The sequence below is a fragment of the Mytilus californianus genome, unplaced genomic scaffold (genome assembly GCF_021869535.1).
Source record: "Mytilus californianus isolate M0D057914Y unplaced genomic scaffold, xbMytCali1.0.p SCAF_3, whole genome shotgun sequence".
NCBI classification, from domain to species: Eukaryota; Metazoa; Mollusca; class Bivalvia; order Mytilida; family Mytilidae; genus Mytilus; species Mytilus californianus.
The window spans coordinates 91,910,384-91,923,098 of record NW_026262679.1 but is presented as its reverse complement, the minus strand read 5'-3'; the positions used below and the strand labels follow the sequence as shown (position 1 = coordinate 91,923,098).

Sequence of the window (12,715 nt, the reverse complement as noted above, 5' to 3'; positions counted from 1 at the left end):
AAATCTTAAGAGTAAAAATACATTTCAGTATAACTTACGATCAATTTTAATCTGTGAATTTAATTTTAATTTGTGAAAAGAGTCGCTGGTATTTAAAAAAGTATTTAAACCAAATAGCTTCCATACATTTAAAATGCATATTTTGTACCATCTGAAAAAAAGAACTTTCCTTTAAATGACTTTTATACTTTGTTACCAAACTATATAATATGTGGGAACTATTTATAAGAAATTGTTTCAATTAAATCTTTATGTATATTTACAACTAAATCAGCTCTCAGGTTGACATCATTCTAACAACATCAGCAATACATAATAATTATTTATCATACTTCTCTTTTTTCTTAAACTGTGCCAGTTGATCATCCATTTTTCTCTGCATTTGATCAGTACGGTCATCACTGTCCCTTGTAGCATTTTCAACCTTCTTCTCTAGCAGTCCTAATCTAATTTGTTGACTGCTAAGTTCTTCTTGCTATTGATAGAAGAAAATATAAATTATGTCAGATATTTCTCAACTTTTGTAAGAAATACATATACTTGATCAAAAATCTGTTTAAAAAAAGTTTATATTTCATCTGTGAAAAATTTCTGGATCACAATGAGCAACTCTGAAGATATTTCAACTTTCTATGAAAATTGTTCGAAAAACTGCATAAAATTCAGTTTCATGTGTTCTTTATACGTTGAATTTTACTTCATTAGGCCAACTAAAATTAATTAGTAGATTTTCTTCCAGATTTTTTTTTAAAATGGGGCGGGTGGGAGGATTTTATTTTTTATTTTTTATTTCCTCCTATACCCTTTTGTAACGTGTTGTTCATGGTAATAATAAGCTTATATCATGTATATGTTAGGAATTCTACATTATTTTTCGATTCTTGAATTCGTATTTCTGATTGGCAACCACTGTTTTACATGTAATTGCTGTTTTAAAAACCTATTTTTAGTAAATAGCAAAAACGTGGAGAAATGTTCTCTTTTAGACTACCTAGATCAAATTTATTTTGCTTTCTAAGCTATGATTTGTAGTGCCCATAAAATGAAGCATATGCATTGGTATGCAACACAAATATGATGAGTACAGAGTGAAATGAAAACTCAAACTGTGTTGAAAATACTAGGGATGATGCTTTTAAGATTCTTATGCAAGGTGCAAATTTAATTGCAATGTAAAACATGAACTGAACCAAAAAGAAGTTGTTAAATGACTCTATTGAGAGGCTTGGGACAGAGGGTGTTTGCTGTTTGTCAACAAAAACGACAGCCTTGGGTTAAATCTAAGGTCTTGCTATAATACATTTTGTACGTTGGCCGACTCTTTGTATTCAATATACGGTCATAAATTGCACAAGTTCGTGCTTGTGTCAGTTACTTTATTCCAGTCATGTTTTTGTAGCAATGTGTTCCATGATTCTTTCGCTTTGGATATCATTCAAAATCCAAATTTCCTGACATAAAGTCATTGTATAGATAAAAAAAATCCACAGTTTTCTAATCACTGAAATTTGTAACATACCGCGATTAGCGTTCTTGAACACCACCTATTACTCGTAACACGAATATTTAATGCCCTTCTAGTAATCAATCTATATCCTCAGAAGATAATGTTGTCATCATTAAGCAGAAGAATATATCGACTTGTCTTATATTACTCAAAGAAATATGAAACCGAAATTTGAAAAAAGGAAGTTTTGAATGAAATGGAATTATCGGCGGCTACCGGTAACGGAAATGAACAAAATCTGGAAATCGTAAATTTTTTTAAAATAAAAAAAATCGGGGCAGGCAGGGATGAAAATCTATCAATTAATTTTAATTGGCCTTAACATGCATTTCAGTTGATCAGAAATAAAAAAAAGTTTCTCAGTTCCAGAAAATTTATGTTATATGTAAACTAAAAGTTCCAATTATTTCGACAAAAGGATGCACTTACTGGTGTGAGAGTTAACATAAACAATGATAAGATGTTAATCTACAGTTATTTCTTTATAGCACAAAGTACCTTCATGAGAAGTTTTTTCTTTAGTTCTACAATCTCTTCATCTTTTGTTGCCATTCTGTGTTTCATCAATTCAATGTCAGCAATTTGTGTCCTTAACATATCTGCTCTCACTTTCACCGGGGCAAGTGGCTATAAAATAACAAATAAAATTAGTAATTAGAAATTTTATTATTAATATAATACATTATTCATTAATCATATTTGATGAATCAATTTTAACAAATAACTGGAAGGATTAATTTGTACTTACAATATAACAATATAAAAAATTCCTCAAATTTACCTCTAACAGTCATCTTCAACCGATAAAGTACTAAATCTTACTTCTCCAATTATAAATCATATGGTCATGTGTTGTTATTGTGATGTAAGTGAATAAAAATGTTGTTCCCTTTTGATCCTAGGGAATATTTTAGGTCTGTTTGTGACTTAATTACTTGCAAGTTTTGATTACAATTTTCAAGGTATGTAACAGCTGATTTTAAAAATGATTTTAATAACCATGTTTAAAAACAATTTTCTTATAATATATTGACATAATAAATATGTTTTTGAACTAATTAAACAATTCTTCACATGGATTTTTATAAGTATTCTGTTTTTACATTAAGTCTTCAGTGTAACCATTTTTCTTGTAATTTGTCAAGTATCTATTTACTTTGTTACAGATAAATGTTATCAAATAGCTAGCTGTTGAAATCAAAATACTTCATTCAAGAGACTTCCCCTCAATTTTTCCAGTTCTGCCAGAGAATTTTAGATTTCATTAGCTTTAAATAGTTTTAAATAGATTCTGAAATAATCCTAACAGGACTGCCCACCTGCAAGAAAATAAATAGATAAATGACCAGTGCTATAAATGAAAACAATCATACCATTTTCTCATGTGTTCCATCAAAATCATATTCTCCATTCTCCATAGCGTTTGCTAACTTGTTCATAGCTCCTACGACCATACCAAATGACTTTCTGTAAACAATCAAACTCTAATTACAGTAAATTGCTTTATCACCAACAAAGAACAGTAGCAGCCAAAACTTTTTTGTGGGGTTTCTGTCTATTTTTCTTTCTGGAACTGGATAGTTGTGAGTTATTATCTATCATCTATTATAAGAAGTTTATGCCACTTTCTATCACTGGATTTTTATAGCTGTCATTGTCATTTATATGATATAAAAAAAATTATCAATTACTGACATTTTGTACTCTTTCACATAACAGCCCAATTTAAAGAATAAATAACTATTCTTACAATAGTTTACGTCAAAATTCTGCTGCATAAAGGTGATGGAACACAATAAACACAATTTCTTAAGTGTATACATAATAATATCAGATAGTAATTTGAAGCAAAGCATTGAAATTTGACCAGTCAGAGGGTCTTTTTGGTTGAGCATTTCTTCCACTATATAATGTACCTTAAAGTATCATATGGTCCATTATCTTCTTTACCATATACTTTGTCTGTAGCTTGGTAAGCCATTTCTTCTATCTTTTTAGGTAGTAGTCCTTCAGAATCTGTAAACAATTCATATAAAGGAAATATTATTCAAAGACGTAAACAATTAATGTGACTTGTCAGAATTTTTCAGACTTTTCAAATAATGCAAAATTTATATGGTTATTCACTAAGGAAAATCTTTCTACACTGAAAAATTTAGGCAATTATACAAATATATGTCTACATATGTATGTGTGCCGATCAAAGGCCCTAAACAGGAACAATAAACATTATTTTTTCTTTTATAAAATGTCTTCAATAACTTTGTTAGAAGCAAGAAAAATGTTTTACCATCAATCTTTCCCCTTCTTGATGGGTACATTCAACACAATTTGGATTCATTACCAGTTTACATTATCATTTAAAACATGACACTTTTAATACCACTTAATCTGCTGTATAGTATTACGTCCAGTTTACAGTTACAATAATTGAACAGAAAAAAAAGTTTAAGTATCACACCACTCATTTCAATATTCATGCCAGTATTAGATACATATAAAGAAAACATTCTATTCTATATTAAGATGTTATCTTACAAATCATCACTATCATACCAAGTTCAATGTAAACAATTTGATTAACAGTTAAGCTTACCAAACAGACAAAATACTTTTAAAAGCAATATGCCTGTACATTTAAAGCTATCACAGCTTATCATTCATTCCATAAAATATTTCTTTCTTATACAGATATGAAAAAAGTTTACATAAGGAAATCTAAAATTTTGAATCACTATTTATAAACAATTTCCAACTCAACTAGAGACTCCAGGGATTGTGTATCAATCATGAGGCTTTTAAGCCTAACACTAACACAATAAAACTTAATTTTATAAGTTAATATGCATGGGGTACCAACCAACATAACATTATTCTAACATAGAACACAACCATAAACCATATCAGAAACGTTTGTTCCCAACAGGCTTTATAAACTATAACGAACTGTCTGTGTTTACATCTCCTCCTCATATGTTTTATTTTAAGAAATGTTTGATAGCATTTCATTTCATTAAACATTATCTCTATTTAGAATCATTTACAGAAGCAATTTTTTCTTTTGCTGGCTTTTTTTTTTAACTTTGACCTAATGTCTGGTTGTAAGTTCTTTAAAAAAATCAGAAATTTATTGATTTTATGGTCAAATTTTCTCCTTGAAAACACATACTCATAGGCAGTCATGTTTGATGATAAATTAAAAGATCAGTCATATAAGAAATGATCAAATATCATGTTATTTCATGTCTGTTTTTTCTGGTTTTAGAAGGAGCATTTAAAACGTCGAACAGTTCATTATTTGGATTTCACAGCATTTTACAATGCATTCTAGACATTGAAAAGTCCTCACATCAAAATTTTTTAAAAATACAATATTAGTTTATAGTTTCCCAAAAGTTTGCCTGCGATTTTTACTTAAAAAAAGTGTCAGAATTTTTTAATTTATGTTTTTGTCAATTTTCTGTTCTTTAATTTGTGATCAACAATAATTCTGAAAGCAAAACATAATTTTATTTTGTGTCTGAGTGTAATTGGGATGACCAACCACAATAATTTTTTAACCAATGTATTGGTGTTTTTTTTATATCTATATAATTTTCTATTTTTGATAATGATTAAGAAGGTCATTGAGTATCAATCTGAAAGTGGACAGAAAAAAATCCATTTGGTAAAGAGGATTTTGAGTAGAAGAAAACATATTCAAAATGTCCATGGACAAATAACACATAGAATAGATGACCAATGACAATGTTATTTTTCCAGGTGATTACAGTAGCTTACATAAACCCTCTGGAACATTGGTATCTTCCTCGAATGCCAACATTTTATATGTTACCTATTCCTTGAACGCCAACAAAAATATATCAATAGATGTTTATATAATAACAATAGGTGTTTTTATAACTATCTAAATGTTTTTATAAGTATTTAACTGATAAAAATAATTAGTGAACTTGAGAAAATTGCAACATTTTATCACATTTTGATAAGAAAAAATAGTAGATTTTGGGGTTGAAATATTTATGAATTTTAAAGAAATAAAGCAAATTAAAACATTTTTATTACTTTTTATTAAAAAAAAAAAGATATTTTGGGAATGGAAATGTTTATTAACATAAGACATATTAGGAATATTAAAGAAATTTTAGTTAAATACAATTATTTCAAACTAAAAAAAAAGATTCTGAATATAAGAGATTTATTTAATTCCACATCATTTTAAATATTTTATAAGTTAATATGAACTATATGAAATTTTCAATTGAACAATTAATTAAACTTTAAAAATCATAAGAAATAATTAATTAAATTTGATAACTTCCAAGCTGGAAACTGGATGAGCATGAGTATGATCACAGTCCAAGCAAACACTGAGTGAGCACAGGTCCAAGACAATAATATGCACATAAAAGGGGAGGATAGGCAAGTCATGTCATTCACTTTTCAAGTATGGCTAATGCACAGTTAAATATAGTTTGTTGAGAATCGTCTTGGCAAAGAAAACTTGGTCTACAACAACTACAAGTACAGAGTAAAGACTAAACGGGGAGACATATGCTTCACTTGTAATACTGTTAAATGTGAAAAGTGCATGTATAAACTATTCAACAACTGTTATCAGATCACATATGTAGTGCTTTTTGCCAATCGGCTAAATATTTGCTTATGTTATATGTATTGTTTTCTGTGTGCTCTGTGTACAAATAAATAATATGTTATTCAAAATTGATTTTTCTTCTTCTTTTTATGCTATGAAAAAAGTAAGAAAATATCTTCCACAACTCTACAAAGTTTCAAGAAAATCCATAAAATAGGGTAACAAGAATTCCGATGAGTTGCGAACATAACAAACACCTAAACAATATATTATGAATCACTTACAATAAAAAAGGGTGTAATATTATAACCAAGAAAACTATCCTGAACAACAGAACAAAATGAAACATAGTAATCTAACATGTCTAACACGAGATACAAAGTTTCAAGAAATTCCATCAAGTAATATTGGAGGATATTACAGCACACACAACTATAGAAATATTGAAAAAAAAAACATCAAAGTCCAAAGAGTCTATTGTAGAATTTGTGCAAACTTGAATTCCTATCAATATGCACATGTTGACTTTGTGATGCAACACTTTTCAGTTTCATTTTAAGAGAATCCATATTTGTTCAAGCAGTAACAGCAAAAAACGATTTTCAACAACTTGACAAACATGAACAAGATTTAGCTACCTGTAATTTACCTATCTGTTTAATTAGTATGATTGTTTTGATAAGCATGCACATTTGATGTGATAACTACTAACACCTATTCCTCGAACGCCAACATAATTTTACAGGTAAATTGTCGGTAGATCAAAGGATGTTGGCATTCAAGGAATAAACCGGAACATTCAAGCTAAAACAGACATTAATTTTTTGAGCTGTCAACAGTTAATTGCCTCTTATTAATACTGTAAGCTGTAAATTTTCAAATAAACCAATATTATGTAAAAGCAGCACAAATTACCCCGAGGTATAAGCCAATTGAGCCTCCATGATAATGCTACTGTATCTATTACAAGCAGATAATTGGGTATTTAATGTACATTAAAGCAAATACATTCATGAATATATACTGCTGATATTATTCTGAAGTATATAATATTTTGGTACTTGAAATTAATTAAAATGTGGGCAAAGATTCAAAGACTTAAAATGTGCATATTAATGATTACTCTCAATCATTTAATGTCCTCCACACCAAAAGTTGTCCATCAGTATTTGACCTACTTGTTTAAAGAGGACATTATTAATTGCTTTTAAAATCCACTTCATAGTTGTCAGATTGGCAATCATACCACATCTTCTTATTTTTATATAAACATTAATGAGAAATGAATTGCAACCAACTGACTTACATAAGCAATAAAGAGCTGCCCCATGAGCGCATGATAGCCCGTCCCCCTTTAAGCTAGCCTTTATGCTTCAAATGAATTTATATAATCAACTAGAAATACTGTGATTTTCAACAACTTTTCAACAACTTCTCAACAAATAAAATTCCATAACTCAGCAATGTTATATCAGAAATTTATAAAAAAAACAAATGGGAGCTTATTTCAATAGATACATTGTATAAACAAGTCAAAAAAGTTTCATGAAAACTGCTCAAAGCGTTTTTGCGTTATTGCCCAAAAACTGGTAAATCCCCCCTTTTTTTTTATGAAAAAAGTCCCAATAGTCCAAAAAGTAAAATCAGAAATTTTCAAAAATTGAAAGGGAACTTATGTCAATATATATAATAATTCAACAAAGTTTCATGAAAATTGCTCAAAGCATTTTTGAGTTATAGTCAGAAAACTAGATAATCCCCAATCTTTGTATGAATAAAATCCCACAACTCAAAACATAAATTCTAAAATTAATAAAAAATGCAAGGGAGTTTACGTCAATGGATTTAAATGATTCACCAAAGTTTCATAAATTAGTGAAAGCCTTAATGAGTTATCGTTTGAAGTGTTGAGGATGGATGGACGGACAACAGTTTACCATAAAACGTCAAAGTCATTATACCATGACTAAGGGGGAGGGGCCAAATAATCTCCAAGGAAAGGACGTGTGCCAATGCTACTACAACTGCATAGCAAATATCATTGACCTAACACTAGTAGTTCCCCTTAAACTGACTTAATCACAAACTTATACATTGTTGAGGCAGTCACTGCTGCCACCAGAAACAGCATGCCTAAGTCTCGCTTTTTCAACTATGTCAAGTTGAGACAAAATGCAAAAGTTATCTCTCCTTTCTAACCTGTATGAAGACAGTACAAATGTTGTTTATATAAAATCAATGTAAGGTTTTTCTGCTTACATTACAATGTTGGACTATTTAGAATATAATGTTTTGGTTGAAATTCTTTAATTTGGAAATGAAGAGTATGACAAGTATTCTACGAATCTGTATTCAATCATTATGAAACATTATGAAACAAATAAGCTTCATACAGAAATTGAGACTGTTCTTCACACATGTTTACAAAGTCACTAATATCTGACTACACACAGAAGTCCATTTTGCTGTACAATAATTCCTATGTTATATGTTGTCTTATTTCATTGGAGAATTCATGGCAACCAAAACATTTACTAATGTATAAACCTTTTCATGACGTCATGAGCATGAATTCCAACACAAGCACTAAAGTTCTTTACATGTTCATGAAATATTCGATCAGGGCATAACTTTTAGTGCATTTCATTGAAATCATAAGTAATAACCGTTAATCATACTAATTAATTGTTAACTCTGCATTTCACTCACAAACTTAACATAAAGTACAAAAGACTTTATTCATTTTGTGAGCGAGTTCACTTGAGTTAACATTTCAATAATCTCCTTCAAAATAACCTTAATTACTAAAAAAACATATGACATCAACAGAACAATCCTAGAATTTAGAAACATTAAATCTGCATACCTAAAACAAAAACAAAATCTAACATCATTACTATTCTTTTTTTTATCTAGTAAATTAAAAAGAGTGCCTATTGTATACTGTTTCTAACTTTTGCTATGGTTTCTAATTCATATTATTTCACAACATGAACTGATGCTAAATGGTTTATAAGATATATGTAGATGAGATAAAATGATATAAAAAAAAGATAAAAGTAATATGACTGCAAGTATATGTCTGAAAAATAAAATTAAAGCCATAAGCAAGGACAAGCCATGCCAAAAATAATCAAACCCACATGATTCGTACATAAATGAAAAGGAAACATTGCCACTGAATGCTTTCTTGATTCTCTTCAATTGAGATTAATTTGTTGATTCGTTTAAATATAGAAGGTTAGTTGATTGAAATATAAAAAACAGAAATGTAAAAGGAATTATTAAATTTGTCAATTTGTTACCCATGCTGTGGGAGAAGAGGATACTCCATGCTTTTATTATCTTTTATTGTAAAGTTTCTTTAAATAAGAAGAAAGAAAATATCCACAAAAAAAATTTATAACATCAAATAGTTGTACCAAACAAATACCAACTATTGAGCAGAAGTTAATGATGCAAATACAAATTGCAAGGTTTATTGCATAAACATCAACTTGATTGACAAATTCTGCAAGTAACTGTGAGTTTCTTTAGCAGATTAAAGAAATGCATCAAGAGGGTCTTGAAATATTTCTGTCTGATTTCAAACAATAAATTAATTGAACAAAAGACACTCTTCGATTCTTAATTTTATGAGAAAAGGTTGTCATGGTTTTTAGAGGAGCATTCAGTAGCAATATATCATTCCTTTACCCTTTTTGAGGTTCTCTATTTCCATTCTTCCACCTGGTAGAAAGCAGGGTTCACACATTATAGCAACAAAAATCAACAATGGCAAATAAAATTCTGGTCTGTTATATAAAAACTTGTGTATGAGAGTTATGTCAATTATATGTTCATGTATTCAAAACATAATCTAATATGATGCAAGTGTTATTTTTATATTTTATAATGAAACTTGGTCAATATTCATGAATTGCAAAACTTAAGTATCACACAGGTATGGTTGTGATGAATTATAACATTATAGTAAGTTTCATAGAAAATAAATTTCTTCTAGTCAATATCATTGCAAGTTTAATTGATAATATAATGCCTACCACTCAATATCATAGCCGCTAGCCACTACAGTTAAAAATATGTATGCAGTTATGTTTTATTGTAATAAAATCATAATCATGCTGGATATTTTCACTGAAAAAAATGTAAAAACCTCTCAGTGTATTTGTTGTTGATTTTATAAATGATCATGTATACAACACAAAGACCATGAGTACTATATGTAGTCCTGTTTATATATTCAATGAGCTGAAGATAGATAAATGCATACTAAATAGTCCTGGTTAAGTTTGTATTCAACTAAGGACTAACTACAAGTGTATTTTACCTGTAAGTAAAGCAGCTTGTTGCATGGCCCCTGCAGCTGTATATTGCAATGATCTAACTATATGGGTGATATTCTTTCCTGCTTCAGACAATAAAGCTTGTATCTGAAATAATATAACCAAAGGCATGAAATATTTTTTACAATATCCTAATATCTTATACAGTAGAAAGTTAAAATAGAGTGGGAGTTTATTCACATTGTCAAAGAAACTAATATTGAGTCACAAACTGCAGAACCTCAATCAATGTTATTAACATTTCATCCATATTTGTAGGGTGAGATGTGGTTTAATAGAAGAAAGTAGTTCTTAAATTCATCAACACATGATATAGGCTATTATGTACTTATGTGAGAAATCTGCACCTTTTAGTTAATTCTTCTTTCTCATTTTGATGTAAAACTATGTGTCTTCAATATAAACTCACATTAGAATCAACTAATCTATGGTATCAAGTAACTTTACTAAAAGCATTGAACATTTTTAAGTCAATAAACAAAGTCTGAATTAACTGATTGAAACTGTAAACTATATAAATTGTACCTCCTTTCCAAAGTTTAAAGGTGTTGCCGGGCCTTGCTTCTGTGGTAGTCTTCTCTTTATCTACATAAAAATACATATATTGTTTTTATTCTAAAATAATCCCTCAGACCTTGCCTAGAATATCAGGGCTCACACTAATTCAGAATCATAGGGAGAAGTGACTTCTTTTTTTGAAATTGAGAGGGAGAAGTGGTGAGATTTGAAAGAGAAGTGCTTGTTCGCTCGCGGGGCTACAATGTTTGGATTTTACTATAATACATTAAGGGCCATATGTATCTTATCTTTTTTATATTGTTCAATTTGTACCTGGGTATACAATTAACATGATTAAGGTAACTGTTCAAATTTAAAGTTGTTTAATTTTATCATTTCTAGTTGCACAATCAAATAAGTTCTCTTGTCAGAAAAAACAATTAAATATCTGGCAATCAAAAAAATTAAAATTCAATTAAAAAAAACTACTCTGCTATCATGTTCATGAAATTAATTATTTCTCATTAAAAAGATATATAAATTTAACAGTTAAGCTTGGACATAATATAATTTTATTAGTGTAATAGTCCCAGAGTTGAGCAACTTTAACTTATAAATTGAAACAATGCATATACATGGAAATATATACATTAATCAAGAAGATCTAACAAAAAGTATGTTAATGCATGTGGAATGCATAATTTTTCCTTTTGGGATCGATTTTTGTCTGTCAGCAGTGCTATTCATGCGTCCGTAGTCATTATCGCAAGAATTCGGATTTCGATCATAGTGGGTCCATTTCCGATGAAATCCAGACTCCGATCCGTAGTTGTTCAATAATATGCCCAATAATTTAAATGTCGGACGAAGAAAAATTTACAAAAATAAACGATGTTTGACATACTATTTGGAAAGGAATATGACGTTATTAATGCAATACATGGATAACAAGTTTACTTCAGGCAAATTTCATCAAGTTCTAATGAAGTAATAACTTATTTTGCCGAAAGTTAGAATGATTTGATGTACGCTCTTGTAACAAGTACTGGAAGTGATAACAAATTGTTTTTACATTGAAATAACATGCTACGAGCTTAAAAATCAATGCTTTAACCTCTTTTTTTGAAGAAAATAAATCGTTTATGCCTTGTATTTCTTTACTTTAAAATGAAAATTGCGGTTTCATTGACTTGGTAAAAATTGAATATTGCTGATGACGAAAGCGACTGAAAGCGAGTATCGTAAACAACAGGGCAACTTGTTTACGCTTTTGGGGGTCGGGCAAAGCGAAGTGACGGACGGGAAAGCGACTTCTTCGCCCTAGTCGCCTTGTAGCTTGAGCCCTGAATATAGACTTTTTTTGAACACATTTGTGTTTTCAAATGGAACAATGCATTTGTTACAAAACAATATTCAAGGTAAATCTTTCTGAAACCAAAAGTTTTAATTTTCAATAATTAAATAAAAAAAATTGTGAATGAGTCATAAGGTAAATTAAGTTAATAGGAGATTTTATTAAAACATATTACAAATAGTCAACCTTTCTTGCACAAGTTCTGGTATCATTACAACATGTTTCCAAATCCCTCATCAAGATAGATATTTCTGTTTGTTCCTGTCCAGCCTGTAAACATATAAAGAAAAGATGTTAAGAAGATGAAAGAAACAAAATGCAATTAATATAATATAACATCATAAAATTTTCGTGTCTTAGTGGTAAATTATCAATAAGCTTCTTTAATCAAAATATGGATGCCCCAACCTGGT

General features: G+C 29.3%; 1 protein-coding gene across 5 annotated transcripts in view; it reads right to left on the bottom strand.

Annotated features, from left to right (window-relative positions):
• Positions 1–12,715, bottom strand: part of LOC127735392 (dynactin subunit 1-like) — a 69,641-nt gene that overhangs the window by 10,827 nt on the left and 46,099 nt on the right. For 4 of the 5 annotated variants that reach the window (XM_052245557.1, XM_052245556.1, XM_052245558.1 and 1 more), the window contains 8 exons: positions 12,489–12,572; positions 10,976–11,035; positions 10,435–10,537; positions 9,801–9,833; positions 3,424–3,523; positions 2,881–2,974; positions 2,006–2,134; positions 333–475 (listed from right to left, as the gene is read on the bottom strand). In XM_052245557.1, coding sequence (XP_052101517.1) covers positions 333–475; positions 2,006–2,134; positions 2,881–2,974; positions 3,424–3,523; positions 9,801–9,833; positions 10,435–10,537; positions 10,976–11,035; positions 12,489–12,572 — 746 coding nt within the window. The remainder of the gene's footprint in view (positions 1–332; positions 476–2,005; positions 2,135–2,880; positions 2,975–3,423; positions 3,524–9,800; positions 9,834–10,434; positions 10,538–10,975; positions 11,036–12,488; positions 12,573–12,715) is intronic. The other variant, XM_052245559.1, reaches the window with a different exon arrangement.